General features: G+C 42.4%; 2 protein-coding genes across 4 annotated transcripts in view; one reads left to right on the top strand and one right to left on the bottom strand.

Moving 5' to 3' along the window:
• LOC126161667 (uncharacterized) overlaps positions 1-3698 on the top strand; it is a 65774-nt gene extending 62076 nt beyond the window's left edge. Inside the window, exon 3 of the mRNA XM_049917663.1 lies at positions 2374-3698. Within this exon, the coding sequence (XP_049773620.1) occupies positions 2374-2714 (341 nt within the window). The 3' untranslated portion in view covers positions 2715-3698. The remainder of the gene's footprint in view (positions 1-2373) is intronic.
• The window catches only part of LOC126161664 (uncharacterized), a 496787-nt gene that overhangs the window by 278395 nt on the left and 193388 nt on the right, over positions 1-25004 (bottom strand). The gene's annotated exons all lie outside the window — the stretch shown is intronic.

The following is a 25004-nucleotide window of genomic DNA, read 5'->3' as shown; positions in this document are numbered from 1 at the left end:
AGCGCGACACCTATCTAGCACAAAGCTTCCTCACACTAAAACGTAGTCGACAAGTTCTTTTAAAATTCCTTCAATTTGGAAATTGATTTGGATTCTTCACTTACCTTCGTTTACGGAGCATCGAAGCTAATATCGTGCATGTCTTCAACTATTCCCAGTGTGGTTGCACTTTTCGAATGATCTTAATGTGGATCATTTAGGACACGTGCGCGCCCTTGTTTAAATTCGGCAGCCAATTTTTTTACGGTGGAAATTGAAAGAGAAGTTTCACCATAAACATTTCTTAATCTCGAACGAATTTCTGATGGCATCAAAGCTTCTTTTAGGAAAATCTTTTTCATTGGACGGTACTGGATTTTCTTTATTTCTGATATTTCACACACCGTGTCTAATTTAAACAGCTGCTTGCCGCTAACTGCTGAATGTAAATACTTGCAATGTCACACAGAGCCTACCGAAAGTAGTATCAACCTCCCGGGGAAAAACAAATCACTCGCCTAATGCTGCGATATACGTGGGCGAGGCTTAGAAATTTTTAGGCCACACTTGTATTTTTTATGCAAGTACCACAGTAGTAACGAAATTCGTGGAATCACATTACACTCTTACGCATTTCACAGGACCTTCGGATTTCACCCTTCTATGAACTTTTGTAATCCGCAGCGGATGTTCATGTTATCATCCTTGGTTTATGTACTGCCACTCAGTCCTTGGAGCCTTTCGAAAGGCCGCAATACGGAGTACTACAGTGAAAGAAGTGACACATAAGTGTTATTTTACATCCAGTTTCATGTTCACTTAACCTAAATGAGTAGACCGAAATCATGGTACAAAAAACGCCCCCAAAACACCACAGAACCACCTCCGGCCTCAACTACACCCTCCACACATTTTGCCTTACTCGGAAAAGTGCCCTACCGATTGAACCATCCAAGTACGAATCAGGACCCGCCGACACTCCGGAACTTCCACTCTTGCCCAACATTCCTAACTTCACAGAAGTTCCCCTGAATACCTTGCGGGGAGTTGGACTCGTAGATGAAAGGATATTAAGGAGAAACGGCTTAGCCACAGCCTATGGGATTGCTTCGTTTCTTCCTGGAGTACTAGTCCCGTAAGGTATGCAGGAGAACTTCTGTGAATTTTTTAAGGTAGGAGAAGAGGTCCTGGCGGAACTTAAGCTGTCATGGTGGTTTGTGAATCGTGTTTGGATCGGTCGTCGGCAGAGCACTTACCAAGAAAAGCGAAGTCCCAAGTGCGAGTCGCGATCCGGCACACAGTTTTAATCTGACACGTTTCAAATCATCAGACAGTGCACTGCATGATAAAAACTGATTCTGGAAATCCCTGTCAGGTTTTCAAACCGGTTGTCATTGGTAACTGGTGATATTCGTCTTCTGTCCGTCTCGTCTTCGGTCCCTGTCGGTCTGAACCTTTCTACGGCCATACGCCTTGTTACATGCCTATGAGAGTAGTGCACCATCCCATGTAGACAGGTTGGAGAGTCCGCAATGATGTATCAACAAATCTGACAACTTCATTATGGTACGGACGTTGATCCCAAACACTACAGCTCCTTTCTGAATTTCTGCCACGTCTCTACGTCTACTTATTTCTAATGTATTAATTCCATACAACTGGCACATGCATACCACTTCAGTGGCGTAACTTGTGTCAGTCGCAGAAGCACTCATAACTGCCGAGTACCAGTTGTACATTAACAACGGCGCTCCGAAACGAATAGTGTCAGCCTCAAGAATAAAATCGCCATAGAGGAGTTGATTTATAGTAGGTAGTCAAGGAGAGTTCTAGATTTAAAGGTCCATTTAAATCTAGAAGCCGGCTGGTGTGGCCGAGCGGTTCTAGGCGCTTCAGTCTGGAACCGCGTGACCGCTAGTCGCAGGTTCGAATCCTGCCTCGGGCATGGATGTGTGTGATGTCCTTAGGTTAGTTAGGTTTAATTAGTTCTTAGTTCTAGGCGACTGATGACCTCGGAAGTTAAGTCGCATTGTGCTCAGAGCCATTTGAACCTTTTTAAATCTAGAACTCTCCCTGCATTCCTATTGACACCTATTTATTGTCAGACAGTGTGATCTTTGGTCATTTTATTTCGCTCTCAAACCGAAGATGTTAAAATACTGTGTCTTATTTCCCGTCCAACACAATTACACTGTTTACTTATGTGTACTGTAAGTCCCTTAGCATACAGAGGTATCAAAATGGCCCGTACGTCCTATAAGTCTTCTGGCCCCCAACGATGTCAATGGAAAGTTTGTTAGTGACGCTCTACCTTCCCATTAAAACATTTTCGCTTAGCTACATGATGTTCGTACCACAACATTTGATACCAGCGATTTTTCTTCTTGCCCGCAGGTCGTCCAGGCACTGACTACCCTATATTGGGCTTGGTGCCGTACACTAACTTCTACTGTGATGACCAGCCGTTCCCTGGGTTCTTCGCCGACGTGGAGACGCGGTGCCAAGCTTGGCACTACTGCGACGTGGACGGTCGGCAAGCTTCCTTCCTGTGTCCCAACGGCACTCAGTTCCAGCAAGCCGTGCTAGCCTGCGATTGGTGGTTTAACGTGCGCTGCGAACTTAGCCCTAAACTGTACGCCATCAACAGCAGGCTGTACGGCAAGCCTCGTGCCGAGAGCCCCACGCGGCCGCACCGCTTCATCACTAAGGAGCTACTCGAGAATATCTTCGTCTAGCATTCTCGTAGCAGCGCAAGTAAAGCGCGAGTAAATAATAAACTATAAATGTTGTTTGTTATACAACACAGTTCGTTGTGGCTTGTACCGTCTAGTTCATTTCTACAGGCGGTTAATACATGCGTAGAGGAGGCCTCTACCAAACATACAACAAAATTTCTGAGCAATGCAATGTAGTGGGAGCAGTGAGCAGTAAATCAGCGTTGCAGTCCAGAGTATAGGGAAAAAGTGTTCACTGACATCAACAGGTTGTACTTGAACAGTAGAGCAGTGCGTCTTCATGATGTTCTTAGCTTCGTAATGCTAGACATGAAGCCTTGTTTCTGCAGAAAAGTGCAGTGTGACCATAATCCACCATGCCAAATAAGTGTAGACGATTACCTCTATGTGACTGGAGCCTGGGTTCGAACTTATCAAGTAATGTAATGTGTTCAGTACCAGAGACCAGTCTTGACATAAAATTTTGTTTGAGAACACATTTTCAGTTGTAGCATTAATTACTTCACCATTTACTACAGTTTAGTGACTTAACCAAATTGATATTCAGTGTTTCTAGTAGTAAAGACTCGTGTTTAAAGTGCCGCATATAGCTATCAACTCCTGTGTGTAAAATCAGACAGTGACATAATACGAAATTGTTTCCTCAAGTGCAGTGTGTTCCTGGTAACGAAGTAGCCTTGAACAGCGTTACATTTCGCTCGGCAATTGGCAAAGATATTTATGCACTAAGAGCAAAGGAAGCGCTTAACACCAAGTATCACATATGATAGTCGATATTATTTTTCTTTCCAGAGGTATGCGAAACATTGTACACCTAGGCCATCTGGGCACACTGCGCCTTTAATAATTCACAATTTATCATTGTCCTTCCCGTACACACTTCATTTAACAGAGTTATATTCACGTGGACGCCGGTATAAGCTGACAGCGTATTCAAACGATGCTGATACGAATCATCTTTTAATCGCGACATTACGTTAATCGAATCTAATCTTGTACAACTCATTTACACAGCTTGAAAGGTAAAATGCTATTCATCATGAACTTCAGGTGGATGAAGAGAAATATTTTTGCTCAGGTAGAAGGGACCGTACAATCCAACTGATATTTCTATACTTTTTTGGCAAGGCAGTGTGAGTATCTTACTATTCAATTACAGATCTGGACAGTATCTGCGGCCTCGAAAAGGTGGTTGATGCCATATGTACTTTTCTTAGACAAAATGTGCTCTTCTTGTCATGAAGTGAAAACAGATCTACGCTCAACTGACTTACGAAAGTAATGTAGCAGATTTCTTTTAAGGAAGTCCCGAAGATACCGTCATGTCGTTTTATTTCAAAGTACAAACTGCTTAAGAAGATTTAAGTCTTATTTTCTAGAGGTTTAAAAATCTTGATTTACAGGGCCATTTCATAAGGTCTTTTATGTTTTTAATTATTACCAAACAGTACATAAAAATCTAACTAATACTCTGTGTTTTCATTTAGGCAATATTTGCATGACAATAAAGATGGTTTACTACGTTCTTCCGCTTTTAAATATTTAATAATGAATTACAAGAATTATATTCAGTTGTTGTAGACAATGACCTACAGACTGTCATATGTTTGTTACTTATGTATAAATAACATATAGCTCTAAGATGGATCCGTACATTAATAAAAACAAAAATACGTAAAGACGTTCCGTGCTACGAAATGTCATTTCATGTTTTGATTCCTCTTTATGAAAATTATAAACACCAAAGTTCCATGTAATTTACAACGTTCTCATCAATGTGCTAAAGTAGTAACTGAATTCAAAGCATTCATGATTTTAATAAACGAACTTACTACAAATAAGGTCATTTTGTTAAGGCACCAGATATGTAAGGGATACAATAAAAGTACGTAAAGGCGTTCAGTTGTATCAGCAAATGACAGAACAGTCTGTCACTTTGAGAAAATATGCGATTCTCGCTCAGTTATTCGCATTAAATGTGACAGTGCATTACTATATCACGTAGGCAAGCAGAAACTAAACAACTCTGACAAGTCCATCAGTCAGAGTCATGTTAAATTTTTTTATAGCTATCCCCTGAGAAATACGAAAGGAAAAAAAGGAAGGAAGATTAATACCAAGAAAGAGGTTGTTAAGTGACGGAGCATAAACTCTGTTCGGGGAAGGACAGAAACTAAAATCGGTCGTCTCTTTCAAAGGACCCTCCTCTACATGCAGCTTAAGCGATACAGGGAAATTACGGAAAATCTAAATGCGGATCGGCGAAAAAGTGATTTGATACAACGTCCTTCATAATAAACTGAGACGACGGAAGTCATGGGATACCTCCTAACGCCGTGTCGGGGATCCTTTTGGCCGATATAGTGCAGTAACTTGACGTGGTATGGATTAAAGTCATTGGATGTCCCCTGCAGAAATACTAGAAAAACATTAGATTTACTCCTGGTATACAATATTCTCTTTTACAAATAACTTATTAAATAATGTAATGCCACACTGTTCACTCATATCTCACTAGCAGTCACTGCACACATTGTTTCGTAACACTTCTCTCTCTCTCTCTCTCTCTCTCTCTCTCTCTCTCTCACACACACACACACACACACACACACACACACACTCTGGTGATCTCTGGTCCATTTTCTATACCACAACTTCCCATTTGCTGTCCTGAAAAACTGAGTCAGCATCCCTCTATAATGAGTGAGGTGCTGAGCTCAGGAGGAGGAGGAGGTGGTGTTAGTGTTGTGCTATGCATAGCTTGGTGGCAAGTATTTATAGAAAAAGAAAAACGAAGGAAAAAAACAAAGGGAAGTTGTTATGTGGAATGTTGGATGTTTTATAACCATTATTATTATTTATTTGTATAACATTTTTTTACCAAAGCCCTACTCTGTTTTATCTAAGTCATGCTTCAATGTATAAAATTTTTTAACAGGTACCTTTTAGTTGCCTTTTTAAACAAGTGTATTTTTGCAATTTCTTTAATCTCTTTTGGTAAATTAGTGTTCAGTTTTATTCCTTGGTAGTAAATGCTGTTTTGAGTTTTATGTTTATTTTTTCTTGGTAAATGTAAGTAGAGTATATCTCTTGTTGCATGGTCATGGACAGAGCTGTTTGTGCAGTAATTACCAATGTTATTTTTGATGTGTACAACTGACTGGTAAATGTATTCACATGGTGCAGTTAAAATCCCCAGTTTTTTTAACAGATATTTACAATGAGCTCGACTACTATTTTATGTTATTATTCTTATGGCTCTTTTTTGGAGTTTGAAAATTGTGTTCATATTTTGTGCATTTGTTCCCAAAACAGAGACATTTTGTTCTTCAAATTTTGGTTGTTGCAAAATTCAAACAAGTCAAAGAATATCCAAATTAAAGATGTTACATATCCAGATATTCACAGTTGTTGCTATTTCTGAGATGATAAAAAAACATCATAATTTACACATGGAAGTCATTTGTAAAATAATTATTTTTGGAAATATTAGAAGTGGCCTTATGAATTGGTTGCAACTATCAAATACTTGTTTGTTTAAGAAAATAAAGAACTGTGGTTGCAAACTCTTATTTGTTCATTCAACAAGTTTTCAAAAAGGTTTTTCTTTGTGTAACTATGTCTAACTGTTATAGCATATCACGTTTTCTACCATTATTATCTGTGTGGAGTACAGTTAGGCTGTTGTGGATGTCATTTACTGTGTGTGTATTCAGGTACAAATTGCTAGCTACTGAGGATTTATCCCAAGTGGTTGAAACTGAAAGTATCAACAAGCTCTAAGTAACATGTGGGAAAATTCTTCCTATTTTGCCCTTGTATAATAGAGGGAAAGTGTTACACTGTAATTTACATATATTAGAGTAGTCTGTTATTGGGGTTATTATGTCTACTGTGTGAGCCAAGTGGTGTTCACGTTTGTTGTTGTGGAGAAAGGATTTTTAAATTGGTATTTCTGAAGAAGTTAGCAAATTTTTGTGAGTTGTTTCTCAGTAGGGAATGATTGTATCTGAACTGAGCAAGTTATTTTTTCTACAGTACTCCTATTACTGATGTTGGTTTCTTTTTTTGTCACACACTATGTCAATTCATTATAGGGAGTACCCATTAACAATTGACACAGTGTGCAATAAAACACGGGCAAAAGTCAGTAAGAGAAGCCCTGTAGGATAAACAGCAAAATAACACAAATCTTCACAAACATACCACAAATGCCTGCTTAGGGTAGCATCACAATAAGTTGCTAACATATTTAAAAATGCCAATATAAAACTATGTTAGTAAGTGCAGCCATTTCATAACACAAGGACACATCTGATATTTGCACAAATAATAGTTTTGTAAATGACATCTTTGTATAAATAACAATGTAAGATCATGGATAGAGTAGCAGCTGTGTGTAAGTGAAAAATGTGGCATCTTTACACTGGAATATTCTTTGTCTTGAACGAATTTTGTTTACATATTATCTGTGATTGGGAATGTGTGTATACAAATATGAGTATGCCTACTCTTATTGTCTTAAAAGCTATGTAATCACTACTGGAAACAGTAAGTAATTTTTTAGTTTTGTCAAAATTGTAGTCATAATGTTCCAGCTTGTAATGTAACTGTATACGCTTAACAAGATCAGTAGCAACCTTTTTTGAAAGAGAGAGGTGGGGGGTGGGGAAGGGGGGGAGGGAGGGAGAGAGAGAGAGAGAGAGAGAGAGAGAGAGAGAGAGATATTTAGGCTGGTTAAGAACCTGAAAATGAAATGCATTACGTATGGAAATAAAAATAACAATTTGTGTCTGAAGGTACTTTTGCTTTTTACGAATAATTTGGTAACGGAAGGAACACTGACAGGAATGGGCCACATTAAGATGACATCACTAATTGGTAAGTACTGTTGGTAATTTGTCATGAATACAGTATGCTGCTTTAGGAAGTAAACTGTAGCATGATGAAACACTGTGACCATGTTAATTGAGATAGGATATCAAAATCTGTAGAAGAAATTGTGACTAATGAAATGAAAGCATGCATCTGTCTAAACACAAGTGCAAGGGCGGAGCTTACAGAAACACAGTACTCACGAGGAAACTAATTTGTAATAGGTATGTGGGTTGGGTATTTTTCAATAAGCGTGATAGCGTTCCAACTCTGTTGGATGACATTACAAAAACAAATATGTGAAGTCAATAGCCAATTACACCTTCCTAACTAGATCATTTTATGGATATGACAGCTTTACAAAGAGTAGTTCACTCAACATCAAGGAAATTTACTTTGTCGTCTAAATTACGACCTGCTAGCACGGGAGACACGAGAGATATGTGTGTGTGTGTGTGTGTGTGTGTGTGTGTGTGTGTGTGTGTGTGTGTGTTGGGGTTTATGGGCGCTCAACATCGAGGTCATCAGCGCCCTGACACACATTAAAAGGAACGAATGTGGAGAGACCTAATAAAACTGAAAAACACATTCAAAGAAAGCAGGATAAGAGAGAAATTACTACATAAGAAAGTAAAAGCTAAGGGAAGGGAAAACATAGCAACAAGAATGACACAGGAAAGTGTCATTGGCTGGCCACTTATATAAAAGATGGGCGAGCTTGTCACACAGTGAGCAAATTAATATCCCCTCCCTAAAATCTTTGTAAAAACATTTGACAAGGCACAGAACTTTAAAACTTTAACCACATTCGTCCGAGTGTTGCCTAAAAGAGTTGGCAGGTCCGCTGGCAAATCAGCCGAGGCCCGCTGGTCAGAAAATAAAACACAATCCAGTAAAATGTGGCTCACAGTGACCTGGACGCCGCAAGCACCACACAATGGAGGGTCTTCTCGCCGGAGCAGGAAGCCATGCGTCAAAGGGCTGTGGCCTATTCGAAGCCGAGTGAGGAGAACCTCGTCCCGTCGACGGGGCTGAAAGGAAGTACACCACACACGCGTTGTGGGCTTGACTAGACGGAGCTTATTGTCAGTCACTTCCAGCCACTCATCCTCCCACCGACACATGACTCGGGAGCTCAGCAGCGAGGTGAGTGCGTGCAACGGGATAGCACACTGAGATACGTGTGGATCAAGACATGCCTCCTTGGCTGCGAGATCTGCCCTTTCATTCCCAGCAATGCCGACATGCCCTGGAACCCAGCAGAAAGCTACAACCTTCCCCAGTCGCTGTAGCCGGAGGAGGGCATCCTGGATGGTCTGGACTACTTTATCCGCCGGATACAAATGGTGCAATGATTGAAGGGCACTGAGTGAATCGGAACAGACAAGAAATTTAAGCGAGGAAGAAAGTCTCATCGGCTCCAGTGCCCGCAAGATCGCAGACAATTCTGCATCAAAGACAGTAAAAGTCTGAGGCAGGCGGACCTTGAGAACACGATCCGGAAAAACAACTGAGCAACCCACGGAATCCCCTTGTTTCGACCCATCCGTAAAAACAGCTACATAGTCGTGGTGCTCAGATAAAATAGCAGAAAATGCTGCAGTAAAAACGGTGGCAGGAGTGCAATCTCTCTTGTACTGCAATAAATCTAAAATCACACGTGGCCTCATTAGTAACCAGGGTGGCAGGCGGTTAAAACCCAGGATTTGGGGTTGGACAGACTCCACACCGAGGGACTCAAGCACACGGTGCACTCTGATCCCAAACGGCAACGTAGCCCGGGGACGGCGGGAAAAAAGGCGATCCAGAGGTGGAAGGGCAACAAGATGGTGAGCAGGCGAGCTGGGAGCTGCAAGAAACTTACAAGCTTGGCGCACCAGCAGGAGCTGCCGCCGGATGGTAAGTGGCGGTTCGCCAGCCTCAGCACAGAGGCTGGGTACGGGACTGGTCCGATAAGCACCCGTAGCCAGTCGAATCCCAGCATGGTGAACAGCGTCAAGGATCCGCAAATAAGACGGCCTCGCTGACCCATATACTGTGCAGCCATAGTCCAGCCGTGAGCGCACGAAAGCTCGATAAAACTGAAGGAGACGCGCCCTGTCCGCTCCCCAAGACCTGTGGCTGAGGCACTTGAGGATGTTCAGTGCCTTCAGCGTTCTGACTTTCAAGTCACGTAGGTGTGGCAACCATGACAACCTGGAGTAAAAAATGAGGCCCAGAAACCGCACTGTGTCTCCAAGCTGTAGGACAGTATCCCCCATATGCAAGGCAGGCAACGTAAAAAGACGACGAGAACGATTAAAATGAACACAAACACACTTATCGGCAGAAAACCTAAAACCCGTCTTTGCAGCCCACTCCTCTAACCGCCGCACCGTTAGTTGCAATTGACGGCTCGCGGATGCAACACTAGAGGAGGAACAGAAAACAGCAAAGTCGTCCACAAACAAGGAGCACTGTACTGGACTCCTCACTGTAGACGTTATACTGTTGATTGCTATGGCAAAGAGGGTAACGCTTAAAACACTGCCCTGGGGGACATCGTTCTCTTGCTCAAAGCGATCAGACAGTGTGTTACCAACGCGGGTCCGAAAAAACCGCTGAGACAGGAAAGACCGAATGAAAATAGGGAGGCGGCCACGAAAGCCCCATTGATGCAGTTGTGCAAGAATACAGTGTCTCCAAGTAGTATCATATGCCTTACTGATATCAAAGAAGATACCGATACAGTGATGCTGACGGAGGAAAGCCTGCTGAATAGCCGCCTCGAGGAGGGTCAGGTTGTCGACTGTGGATCGAAATTTTCGGAATCCACACTGAAAGCGGCTAAGGAGCTGTCTGGTCTCTAGCAGCCAGACCAGACGACGGTTAACCATCCGTTCCAGAGTCTTTCCGACACAGCTTGTCAAGGCGATACTACGATAACTACTGGGACATGTGCGGTCCTTTCCTGGTTTGAGGAGAGGGATGAGGATTGCCTCCCTCCACGAGGTTGGGAACACTCCTGTGTGCCATATGAGATTAAAACATTCAAGGAGGCTTTCCTTTGACGCCGCTGGCAGATGTCTAAGCATGGAGTACCGGATGCGGTCGCAACCTGGTGCAGTGTCAGAAGTCTCAGTAAGAGCCGACTCAAGTTCCCACATGGAGAAAGGGGAGTTGTAGGCCTCAGAACCGTTCAACCGAAAGTTCAAATTCGCTCTTTCGACAGTCGCACGGTAGCGACGAAACGCTGGATCCTGGGTTGCAGTGGCAGTACTTTGTGCAAAATGCTCTGCCAGCGACTGAGCTATGGCGCTGGGTGTCGTTTGGAGGCATCCCTGGTTCAGGACTGCAGCTATTGGTAAACGGCTGCGTTTACCGGAAATCCTCCGGATGGCTTCCCATACCTTTGTGGAACAAGTGGAACGGTTGATGGAGTCCAGAAACTCCTGCCATGACCTTTTCTTGCTCTCTTTAATGACACGGCGTGCCCTGGCTCTCGCGATACGAAAGGCGGTAAGATTGACCGCTGTTGGGCGGCATTTAAATCGGCGAAGAGCCGCACGCCTGTCACGGATGGCTGAACGGCACTCTTCTGTCCACCAAGGCACAAGGCGCCGCTTACGAGTGCCAGAAGACAGGTCAGCAGCATGGTGGATCACAAGCGTGATGTGATCCACCCATTCCTGTACGCTGTTGTGGCGGTCAAAGACAGCCAACCGAGTGAACAGTGGCCAGTTAGCCCTGCCAATCATCCACGATGGTGGCCGCTGCTCCAGCAATACACCATCCAGGAGATGAATGCGGATAGGGAAGTGATCGCTGGAATGTAGATCGTCAATGACCTCCCAGTGAACGGAGTCAGTGAGGGTTGGAGAGCAGAAAGATAGGTCAATGGCTGAGAATGACCCTGTAGCACTAGAGAAATGAGTCGGAGTACCTGTGTTGAGGATGCACAACACTTGAGATGTTAGGAGGCTCTCCAAAATTCGACCTCGAGCGCAAATAGAAGCGGAGCCCCACAGGACATGATGGGCATTGAAGTCTCCCAGGAGGAGAAACGGGCGGGGGAGTTGGTCGATAAGGTTTGTGAGAGCCTCTAAGTTCACTGCATCCAGAGGGGGTAAATAAAGGGAGCAAACGGTAAGCCTCCGACCGGAATAAATTGCAACTGCAACTGCTTGCAGGTCAGTATCCAGGGGGAGAGCAGAGGAGTGGTGGTCATTATCGACAAACACGGCGACTCCGCCTTTGGCCCTGTCTCCAGTCAGGTCATCTTTGCGATACAACCTATAGCCCCTGAGTACAGGAGCATCAGATTGTTTTAGATGTGTTTCCTGTAAACACAAGCACAGGGGGCGTTGCCGTGCTAGGAGGTGCAGTTCCTCCACATGTGCCCGGAATCCATTCATGTTCCACTGAATAATGGGAGCCATCTATCGGGGCGGGAGTACCTTCAGTCGCACTTTCTGTCGGGGAGGAGAACCCACAACAGGTGGAGGCTCAGTTTTGGGGCGAGACAATTGCCCCAGTCTGGCATCTACCTCCATCGCCTCAGAAGAGGAGTCGAGAGAGACGTCAGAGAGAATGACATCCACATCAGCAGACTGTACAACTTCAGTCTCCTTTAGCGGGCGAGTCTTCACCTTTGGCTTGTGCTTCGATTTTCTGGCCTGAGGTGGCATTGGAGCCAAAACCTCAGAAGCAGTAGGGGGTGTAGAAGCGCTAGGCATGGCACAAGACTGGACCTGGGAAGGGGCAGGAAGTTCCATGACGTCAGCTACCACGGCCTGGTCAGAAGGCCGGGGAGGAGCAGCAGGCTTCACAGGAACAGCAGCAGCACATGTACATTGACAAACACAGGTGCTAGTGCTGACAGTAGCAACCTCCGTTTGTGTAGCGGCATCAGTTTTCAAGACTGGCTGTTTCAGAACGGAAGAAAAGGAAGCAGCGAACGTGGGCGGCTGCAGGGACTGGTAAATTTTCTTTGCCTCACCGTACGGGATGCGTTTGGTGGTTTTAAGTTCCTGGATCTTCCGTTCCTCAAGGAAAACTCTACATTCCCTACTCCACACAGGGTGATCCCCAGAGCAGTTGACACACTTGGGAGGAGAGGAGCAATCAACTCCCTCATGAGCGGCTTTACCACATTTCCCGCAAGTGGCTTCCCCTTTACAGCCGAGAGTAGTGTGGCCAAAGTGTTGGCATTTAAAACACCGCATGGGATTGGGGTAATAAGGCCGTACACTGAGACGTAGGAAACCTGCCTTCACATGCTCTGGCAATTTGGTGCTGTTAAACGTAAGAATAAATGAGTCAGTTTTTATGAGAGCACCATCCACCCGTTTCATAACGTGTTGCACGTCGACAATTCCTTCCCGGGACCATTCAGACTTCAGTTCGTCTTGGGGGATGTCGACAAGATCTCTGCAAGTCACAACACCCTTGCTGTAGTTCAAGGTGTTGTGAAATTCAGTCTCTATCGCAAACTCCCCAAGAAATTGCGCCTTCTGAAGGTTCTGGACTTGCTGGAAGCTAGATGTTTCAACTAGCAAGGTGCCATTGCGCAAGCGCTTTACAGACTTTAACGTGCCAGCAATACCCTCTAAGCCCTTCTGTATATAAAATGGCGAAACTTTTTCAAAACTCCCATCTTTTCTTTTAATTATGAGAAACACATTCTGAGAAGCAGAATGCGTTCTGTTACTAGTACCTGAATTAGGAGGACTGGCTACACGAGCCCTCTTGTTAGATTGGGTGTTAGAACCTACCAGCGGCCCACCCTTTCCGCTGGGAGGAAAAGAAGAAAAGTTCGAGGGTTCCATCTCGATCCCACGAGCAGCTAGGGAACTAAAGGTCCGCTCAGACAGAGCCCCGCATGCCTGAGTAAGCCCTATACAACTGGGGTGTGGCAGGTGCCCCAGAGGTTGCCCGCTTGCGACTGTTCCACCTCAACAGCCATGCATCTCATAGGCGCGGAGCACACCGGAAGATTGAGGGTTTTTTTATAGAGGTTTGTTCCATCCTCGCGATCCGGGCGGTCAAGCCAAGATCCCCATTCCCTGAGACACACAACGTTCCACCGCCGCGCCGCACGATGGTCGCTGAAGTGTACTCAGAGCTTACGGTGACGGGGGACAGGTGGCGCTTACCAGTCCCCAGCTCAGGAACCCCGGGGTCGCCAAGCCCGTACCCAGCAAATGAATGCTGAGCCCCTGGGGGCGACACGAGAGATCTACCCACTGATCCTGCTGAGAGGGGACTTTGGGACACTTTATTTATGAGTAGTTCAATGAAGTGACTTGAATGTAAGGATTACAGTATCAGGCAACTGTTCATTTCCATTGTAACCTAATACATTAATTTTAGGAATTGGTGCGAAGTTACCTTTCAGTGTCCTGGAATGAGTTGGCCAACAAAAAGTTCTCAAATTCTAACTCCCCTACATTGCCCACCAGGCATTTAATACTGGCAGACAGGTGAACACCTAAGTTCAAATAGTTCAAATGGCTCTGAGCACTATGGGACTTAACATCTGAGGTCATCAGTCCCCTAGACTTCGAACTACTTAAACCTAACTAATCTAAGAACATCACACACATCCATGCCGGAGGCAGGATTTGAACCTGTGACTGCAGCAGCAGCAGCCGGGTTCCGGACTGAAGCGCGTAGACACACATAAGTACTTGTACATATCCAGTAATGTCTTATAGAGATGAGACACGTCGCAATGCAAGCAGAACACTTTGTTGAATATGGACTTACGCTTTTACTAGGCGTAGGCACATATTGAACGAAATGTTCAACCTGCACTCCACCTCCTTAATGTCGTTAGTCGCAAAGGCATCGAAATCTCTCACAACCAATTGCCAAATCGAAAATGAGATGATAGAGACAAAAATATACGTGACAACTTTTCAAACTGGTAGCAACCTGCAAAATATGTAAAGAGCGGCGTTGTTAACTCAAGATAAGGAAAGTTAACACTAACCCCTCTGCCAATTTTTCTCACACCTGAGCCACTAGTGCAGTCGTCCATTTCCTATAAATGTGGTGTAGCAGAACTTCATTTCACGTTTGTTCTGTAATGCACATTACGTTTCACGCATTTCGCACGATTTCAAAGAAAATCAGATAACAGATTACGACTTTAAATAGTGAAGAACCGCATATGGCTTTTCATTTAGTTAATTGTAGCTACTGTAACCTTGGAGTACCACGAACAACTGCAATTACAATTACTTTTAAAAAAATGACTAAACAGTGTCAGAATTTGGCCAACAGCGCCATTTTTTTAGATGGTTTAGGAATGAGCTTACTATGGAAGGAATCCGTAAACTAGTTTCCTGGAACTGCGAGAAACCACGAGCAAGCAGAACGAGGTCGCTCACCGTAACCGTCCTCGTGTGCTCTTGCGCAATATTCTGCTCTCTCACCGAGCGAGGGGGCAGAGCGGTTAACACACTGGACTCGCATTCGGGAGGACGACGGTTCAAACCCGCGTCCGGCTCTCCAGATTTATTTCCCTAAATCGCGTCACGCATATGCCGGGATGGTTCCTTTGAAATGGCACGACCAATTTCCTTCCTTATTCACCCTAACCCGAACTTTCGCTCTGTCTCAAATGACTTCGATGTCGACGGATTGTTAAACACTGCTCTCCTCCTCCTCCTCTTCTTCTGTTCTCTCATGTGGTCAGCAGGGACGCAACTGTGGACTTTTTCTTTCTATATGGTTAAAATTGGTCAGTCTTCTTGTGGTTGGTTGGAAGTCTACATCTCAACAATAAAAAGACAATTCAAAGGAAACGATGGCTCTAGTAGCAAATGATTTTATCACAGCCGGAACCTCGCGGTTTTGTGAACATACGTCTCCAAATGAGCAAATAATCCTATCGGCGACGGTGTCAAAATATGACTTTTCTCGTCTTGCAATCCACTACGGAGACTCTATTTTGCGTCGTATTTCAGCAGCACAGTTGAACAGCTTTAAACAACCACCAAGTGAACATCAACATTTCGCACAAAACCTAAAACATAAACTCACTGATCTTGGCTTTACGGTAATAATTTATCTTTAACAAGACATATTTCAATATGCATAAACCGATTTCACAAACTGGAGAAATTACCGCGTGCGTGCGTGCGCACAGTGAGAGACGGGGAGAGTGAGGGGGAGAGGGAGATGATTATTTGCCACACACTGCGAATCTGAGTAATCAATCCTTCGAAAGAGAGCCGCACTAACACGATTGTTGAAATGTGCATTACGATGGGTAAACGTTTCCTACAGTTGAAGGAAGTTATCTACATTACACCAGAATAAACGAGAGTGTTTTACGATGTACTGGCCATCTACCAATAGCAATTTACTCACTATTCTTATTAGAAAGATCGTATGTCGTCTCAAAATACTGTTTTACCATGTCATCGACTTTTTACATTTACGCTCACGAAGAATGGTAATGTTAGCAAAGAGAAAAGAAATGAAAACACAACAATGATTCCCAACCCGGCGGTAATTACCCCCCTCCCCCTGAAGGGTAAAATGGAGTTTATAAGCGGTAAAGTTCAGTAGTGTTAGGATCTCGAAACTGAACTATTTTCAAAAGATCATTATTATTATCATCGCTCTTTCGTTTAACTGCAATACTGTTTAACATAAGTTCCCAATGATTACATTTTATCTCAAATACTAGCATTAACGCGTGAGACAATTTGGTGTAGGATAGAGCTATTGAAACAAATGTATGAACATGCATTTTCCTTGTTCCTCACACAGCCACCCTACTGCATACAGATTTCGTATCATTCATTGTGCCAGAACAACTGACTCATATGTGCTTAAACATCTCATTAAAATGCCTTTACGAGTTGCGTGTGGATTCCACAATGGACCAGAAACTACTTCATTATTCACTTCGCTACAATAAACGATCTGAGATGACAACACAGCTGTACTGGCTACTACATTGCTGTGCGGCAGTAGTCAGACGCAAAGCACTGGCAGCCTTATGTCTTCCAATTACTACCATTTCATGGGTAAGGAGTCCAGGAATCTAGTGGTACACAATCAGTAGGTGTAGTGTACACCCTTTGACTTGGATGATTTTAAAATGGGGCTGCAGGGTGTGAGTGAAGCAAATGTCACTTGGAAGAAGAATGGCGCTGAGGAAGCACCTTTTGTAATAAGTATCTACCATCGATTTGGATAGCAAACTTTCTTTTCGGAGGAGGAGTTGTAGGTAGCACTGTCTCATTGACTCTTTAGGGGTTTTAATGAGGCACCTACGAAAAAAATGATTCAAATGGCTCTGAGCACTATGGGACTTAACTTCTGAGGTCATCAGTCCCCTAGAACTTAGAACTACTTAAACCTAACTAACCTAAGGACATCACACACATCCATGCCCGGGGCAGGATTCGAACCTGCGACCGTAGCGGTCGCTCGGTTCCAGACTGTAGCGCCTAGAAACGCTCGGCCACCCCGGCCGGCTACCTAGGAAAAGTAAATAATATTATTTTCTATAATTTAAAAACTAAAAGCGTTCAAAGAAAATTCTTTTTCATTCTAAAGATTAGTTAGGCGCTAATGCTGTGGAGAAGGGGGTTGGGTATAAGACAATACCTAATTGCACTCAGGTGTAATAGTCTCAGTAAGGTTGGGAACCAGTGCAGTACAGGATGATATGAAACATGTCAATGTGAAGCAGTAATTTTAGACTAATGTCTACGAATAAAACGAATAAAAACTGAAGGTGGACAGTTCATTTTATAGATAATTTGATGAATTATACTTTTCCAATTGCATAGTCCTATTTCAGGCCCCCTAATGCTCGCTGTCGATCTTACGCATCGTAATTCGTCTATTCCTCTTGGCCGTCAACTTGTTCAGCCATTTATTCACAATTTTCTGCGTCAGCAATTATGTTACACACAACAGGAGAACAAGTAATGGCGAGCTAAAAACTTGCTAGTTCTCCTTTAATGGCAACGTTCAAGATGCACGATTGAACACGAAAATTGCTATTATTTTAGCATTGGCGTAAGAGTACAAACGATACCAGTTCGTGAATGAAGATCAAGCTTCAAGCGTCCTATCAATGGCGAGGTATTACAGACAGAGCACTGGCTAACATCGGAGAAGCATCTGAAGGAAAATGGACAGTGCCCTATTCACAGTAGACATCCCAGAATTTGACTAAAACGATTTACGGAAACCATGGAAAATACAAATCTCGATGGTCGGACAAAGAGTGGAGCCACGGTCCTCACGAATATGAATCCAGTGTCTTACCACTGCGCCAACTCGTATGGTCCGTGTGTGTAATGTACAGAAAATGAAAATGTGGATAACTATGAATAGTTACATAGACGTTAGTTCGAAATATCTTGTTTCACAACTCCAATTTAAAACCTTGTTTTATGATATAAGCTTCATTTGTGTACTTACTTGTAAATCACGTATCCTTATGTGAGGTGCTATGTGACGATCTAGGATCTTCCCTAAAGTCACGGCCTTTCTCCAATTTATTGCCGATGAGTAGGACAACGAAGTATTGGAAACTTGCAATCGAAAACCATCAATAGAAGCAACACGCACACAACACAAACGGCACCAACGGTGGTGAACATGTTACCTGGAAACGAGTAACAGTCGACGACGATGAGCCTATGAGTACAGCACGGCATTAACAGTGTTTGCCAGTCTAAAAACATCAGATGGATGGCGTTGCAGCTTTTAAACAGGGCAGACGGATCTTATTCAAGTCAATTTTCTTATTTCTACTCGTTGCAGCCACAATAAAAATAACCTTTCCCGAGGTTTCCTGATCATAGACGAAGTCACCCGATGTTTTCCAATTTTTCAAATATAGTGAGTTTCATTTGAGTGTGACACACTGTCATATTAATATTAAATGGTTGAGATTCTACTTCTACAGCACAAGAGCATTTCTGAAGATTGTTGTTCTCTTAGAAGGCATCTATATTACTAAAAAACTGTGAGACAAGGAAGCCTGCCCCCCCCCCCCCCCCCAACCTCACGTGCATTACCTCAAGATACTCCCCCTCCCCCTCCTTGCATTTCCTTATGATTAGAGAACAACAAACTTCATCAGATAACACCGACCTCCCTAGGAAGTGTTGCAAAACAAGACAACGGCCAATTCTTCCAATTTACCGGAAAAGCAAGACGAAAAGGCACTGCTCACTGTCCGAGCTTACCTTAGTGACGGCGTAGTATACCAAAGACCCAATAGATGGCACTGTAAGTTTCGTAGCACACCAAAGAACCAATAGATAGCTTTTCGCTTTTTTTTACCTCGGTGACAGAAGTATTTACGGAAGTATACGTCAGTGACAGAATTAAGCGCCGCAATCTTATCTTCCCGAATACTACCAAACATTGCATTTACTTGGCTAAGATGCAAGCATTTACTACTTTCGCTTTGTGAATTAAAAACATAATGAAATTACATGGCTTCTTTCAACTGGTTTCATTCGTATTTGGCTTCTTGGCTAGGAAAACAAATTCATTGATGAAGTCGTCTCATTTGGGTACCTTGTTACCAATTGAGATACGGAACCCTAAAAAGTGATGGTATGCAAAGGCCCTTCTTTTTTAACTTCCGCTGTGAAGCACGGGCGTACAGCTAGTGCAGCGACATCTTCTCAAAACCTGAGTGAGATAGGCATATAACATGGACCAGCAGAACTGCCAACAACATACAACTAATGAATGCTGACTGTGGCACCTTTACTACAACATCACGAGTAAAAGCCCGCTGGAGTGAAGCTCGGCCTGACCTTTCCGCAAAAGTTCAAGGACAAGAAATCACCTTTCATTATAAGAGACTTTAACTGTCACAACTCCACATGGGGCTACTGAGATACAAATGAGAATAGACATATACGAGAGCAGTGGGCGGAAACAAATAATTTATTCCTTCTTCATGATCCCAAGGTACGATACTCGTACAACAGCAAGACCTGGAAGCGTGAATCTAACCCTGATAATTATTTAGCAGGTAATCACAAAGCTGAACGTCACTTGGACTGGCAGCAGCCTGGAATACACAGGCAAAGCCTGTAACATACCTGGGGGTCTTGCTGAACAGATCACTGACTTACATACAAATATCCGCGAAGAGGTTGCCGCCAGGATCGTCATCTTGAGGAAACTAGTGCATAGTAACTGGGGAGCAAGACCAATTGTATTAAGAACAACTACCCCAGCACTTTGCTTTTCCACGGCGAAATATGCATGTCCCGTATGGTCCAGATCCGCACATGCCAAAAAAAAGTCAATACAAGCCAAAAGGATGCATGAAACCCGCGTCACTTGGGAAGCTACATACAGCGGCAGGAATCCCGGATACCGAAGAACAGGCTTTCTATGCGCCCGAAATCCCTACACGATTCTACCGCAAGAGATTCATAGTACAAAGATAAACACATCAAGCTGCAAGATTTGAAGAACACTGAATCGCATCAGAGCGGGTGTAGTGCCAGCAAAACAAAACTAATTAAATGGGACCTTAAAGAGGAATTAGATAAGAAATGCAACTGTGGTGAAGTCTAGACCACGAAACATCATATCCCAACTGTGCCACGAGGTGTACCCTGGACGACTTACGGCTTGAAAGAAAGAAGCTCTCTGGTCCGATACTGAGCTGAAAAACTTTAAATAAATAAATACTAAAATTCTACTGCGGAACCCTGTACCAGCTGAGCGTAGCGCCAAGAAAAATTCGATTTTCCGTATTTCAAGTAATTATCGACCGAATTTAAAACGCTGTCAAAATATACTACCTACTTATGTTCAAAGTTTACCAAAATAAGGCAAGCATTAGAGATAGAAACATGTGTGTTTGTCTCGAGGCTGTGTAACTCACGGCATCGCAAATATATTCGAAGACGTAACAGCTGAGCATCATCGTTGCGATGAATACTGAAGGCTTGAGAGCATAAATTACGAAGAAAGCGTTCGTGTTCGACAGTTTTACATGTCTCCTTGTTTTTTATCCAATCCTGTTGTTTAAACCACACTCTGCGATGAAGAGGATATACAATACGGGCAGGTCAAGTCAGTAACCCTTTTATGTTCAGTGGTTTGAATGCTATCGGGTAAAAATGTTTCTTCCATAACAAAGCCGAGTATTTTGTCAGTACCAGAAATAAATATCTCTCACTGCTATAAAATTGAAGCCATATGTTATACTTCAGTTAGAGATATAAGCAATCTTTTTAGCTTCAACACCTACAAAATTTTTGAACTAGTCATTCCAATGCTAATTTCCATTTACTTACAGAGTTGACTATTGAAGTTACTGACAATTGCGCCACACACATTCGCAGGCTGTTGCTCATAACTGCAGCCAAAACAAGTCGTATAATAGAGTATTTGACTATTCTGGAAACTGTCTTAAAAGATTAATTATGTCATTTTATGCTTCAACATGCTTTTTTTCCACTTCAATCTCAGTATTCTTCTATAAAAAGGGCAATTAAATTCAAATAATTTGAAAGCCCGTTAAAATGCTCCATTCGGGTCATGTGATGCCTGTGACGTCACTGGCTAGCACGCTGCTCCTACTCTCATAATGCCTTTTTTTTCTTTTTAATACAAATGGTGTTTAGTATGATACTGTACGATTACATCACCTCCTGAAATGTTGTTTTTGAGTGTTCCTGAGAATGAGAAGATGCTTAAAATGTGGTTTCAGTGCAATGGCAAATTGCTACCACGACGATGCACAAGTTCACTAACTTAATTAAAAATGTGTTGCACTCTGAAGCTGACAATATTTTACCTTCCAGATATATTCTCCGGATGTCACAACAAAGGATAGCGCTATTTAACAATATTCAACTCCTAGTGAAAATTTTCGGTTTACTCAACTACACCCGAATTATTCGGTAGCTCAGTTGTTACAGCAGTAGACTGTAATTTTACAAGATCCTGATCATAGATTGCTGGTTTGAATCTAACCCGAAATAACATTTTAACCTATTTGTAAAACGACTCGACATTCCTCTTACATAAAAACCACATTACAATTACAAGATTTCACCACACCGATCACAAAACAGAATATTATTGTTTTCCTTGCTGTTCACATGCGTTTACATTTGCAATCACTATTTAAAAAGATATTTTCTAGTTAATGTGACGACACTTTTTACTTTACGAGGAACAATGATTTTGCCTTCGTACTGTCCGGCTAGGATCCTTATTGTTTAAACTTTTGCAGTTCCATTGTCTTACATGAAGATGAAGCAAGTCTGCTACAGATGCAAACGTTACTTTCCACTAACAAACACCACAGCCCTTAATTTTGTATCACCTGTATGTTGTACACGCTTTTTATCTTTGCGTATAACTTCCTCGTTCAACACCTAGTTGTACAGTGGTATCTTCACTACTAACAACGCATTCCGAAAAAAAGTGAATCGTTTATTCGCAAAGTAAATGCATTTACTCTAAGTTGTCTGTCTCTCAGACTAATATGAAGCTATATATAATACTTCTCACAATAGAAACAACTGCTACAATAAGTTCTTGCTAACAATATTTACGAATTTAGTGTAAAACTTTTAAAAATACATGACACTTTCAGGTTTCGAACATGTAGGAATGTGCTATACGATGAGCCTTTTCCATCCTTCACCTCCTCCCACAACCCCCCCCCCCCCCTACTCACAGTTTCATTTCGCTTCCCGCTCCTCACCTTCTCCTGTAATTCACACTCCATCACACTGCTATATACTTACGTCCACTAATCATGGTTACCCCTACGATAAAAAAAAGAAATAAAAAAATTCTCTCCACTGCTATTCCTTCTCTACTCTTACACAGTACATAAATACACAGAGACATACTTAAATAGAATACACACTTAAACTCTAAAATAGAATTACACACACACACACACACACACACACACACACACACACACACACACAACTAATTAAGACAAAGTTTAGCAACACTACAAAACACAAATAGCAACACATACTTGAAGTACAAAGACAAACAGAATTCAGTGGTGTGCATAAAAGTGTGCTGTGAGAAATGCATGGTGCTGCAGAACATCTAAAAAATTGACCAAAATAACCAGTGTCTAACACATAAAACCAACGATATGCTAGCAGACGGCATTTCCCGATGTAAGCAAGAAATCAGCCGAAAAATCACCGTAAGTACAAATCAACCTATTCTTAACAAATTGCTTTTCGATCTAAAACGCAAATAAAAATGTAAATAAATTAATTACAGACCACTGATGATGCTTTACCTCAATAAAGCGAAACGCGTTCGGTGAAAAAATCATGCTTAGTTGCAACGACAGATCAAAAATACCCTCATGAAGTGTTTCGTTTGTCCATTGTTGAACTTCAGAAGCAGACTTAAGTGTTTTGCTGGGCTCATAAGCAGTTTATCTCCGTGATTTCTGCGATCTGGGAATGTTTTTAGTTGATGTAAACGCTTTGGATGTCGCTAAGTTTGGGCAATGGCTAGAACTTGGACAAGTATACATGGCGAGGAAGTATGGACTTGTACAATCAACGTTAGCTACATTCCTTAAAAAAACGAAAAGAAATTTATGAAAGTTTTGTAGGTGGCAAATTTAGCTCTTCAAGAAAAAGAATGAAGACGGCTGCTGCTGACGATGTGAACAGTGCTACACTGCGGTGCGCAGAATGGTTCTTTGATGTGTCAAAAAGTCTTGGATTTTGCTAAGTTGCTTGGTGATTCTACTTTTAAGGCAAGTAACGGATGGTTGCAAAGATTTAAGGACAGGCATGGGATTATTTTTAAAGTAATACCTGGAGAAGAAAAATTAGCACCTTTAGGTGACTCGGAATTTTGGAGGAAAAACACCATGTGTAAACTATTAGAAAAATACAGTCCTGAAAAATTGTACAACGCAGATGAGACGGGATAGTTTTATTAACTGATGCCAGAGAAGACGTTGGTGTTTAGAGGAGAAAAGTGTAAAGGAGGGAAGCAGTCTAAAGTACGCCTAACTGTTCTCTGCAGCAATGCGTCAGGGACACACAAATTGACACCACTGATGATTGGACGATCGGCAAACCCACGATACTTCAAAAATGTAAGAAGCTTACCAGGTAAGAGGGTACATACACTTTATTTTACCTTCCTTTTATATATAAGTTGATTCAGTACAGTATAGCTTCAGCTGTAATGTTTCGCTACAGTGTCGTATTGTAAATGTGATTTCTTTTATTGCAGTCAATTACAAGCAAATCGAAAAGCATGGATGATGTCTACTCTTTTTTAGTGCGAGGCTGCTTTCGCCTGATAAAGAGATGGTAATGAAGAATAAGAAAATTACATTGCTGGTGGATAATTGTAGTGCACATAACATGCCAGCGCTGAAGAACGTTGAACTATGCTGTTACTCGCCCCCCCTCCCCCCCAACTGTACTTCGATTCTACAGCCACTAGATATGGGGATAATTAAGAACTTTAAGACAAAAGTCCGTTCACGTTTAGTTCAAGACATGATCGTCAACATTGAAAGAAAGGTGAACAATCCCTACAGTTTCACTGTGAAGCAGGCTTGTGACATGATTGCTAGTTCCTGGAACAGTGTACAGCCGTATGTGATTGTGAACTGCTGGAAAAATGAAAGAATTTCCGAAAGTGAAGATGTTGGTGAGAATGTTGTGGTGGATGAAGTAACGCAGGATGATATTCAAAGTGATCTGGAGATTTATTACTGGTAAAACCATTGATGCTCCAGTAGTTGAACACTTGTCAGTGGATGATGAGGCAATCCCTGGTGTTTGAAGGATATACCGACAAATCTATCATCTGACAAATTTATGATCGAGGAGTTAAAGGGTAATTCGCCTGCTTAAGATTCAGACGATGTTAGAGATGTGAGAAGTGTGAATCCTCTTCCTTTGATGGAGCTAACAGGTCAGTTGGAAACCATGTTGGAAACCATTCAGCAAGTAGCATCTTCAATCACCAGTGTTTCAGCGCAGCAATTGATTCAGTTAGAGGAGATAAAGGCAATATTCACCAGAAAATCTTTAATCAAAAATAAACAAAGGAAAATAAGTGAATTTTTCTATACACAAAAGTAAGATATTCTACAGGTACAGTATTAATAAATGAAGTGAACAAAATGTGTTTCATCATTTGTCTTGTATTGTCATTTTTCATCAGAAAAGTATTACAGTAATGTACTTCTTATTACAGTAATGTACTTCTCACCCACGAAAACATGGCTCCTTGTTCCGAGTCACGATAAGAAAACCTCATTCTAACAATAACCCTGGTACAGCAATTTAATTTTCATGGTCCCATAAAATTCGTTATATCGAGGTTTGACTGCAATAACCTTTGTTTTCGATAACCGGTATCAGTACTCAGTTACCATCTTCGTATCTCGGGATG

The sequence above is a fragment of the Schistocerca cancellata genome, chromosome 2 (assembly GCF_023864275.1).
Source record: "Schistocerca cancellata isolate TAMUIC-IGC-003103 chromosome 2, iqSchCanc2.1, whole genome shotgun sequence".
Classification (NCBI taxonomy): domain Eukaryota; kingdom Metazoa; phylum Arthropoda; class Insecta; order Orthoptera; family Acrididae; genus Schistocerca; species Schistocerca cancellata.
Note: the sequence above shows the minus strand (reverse complement) of the source record. Positions and strands in the feature narration are given on the sequence as shown.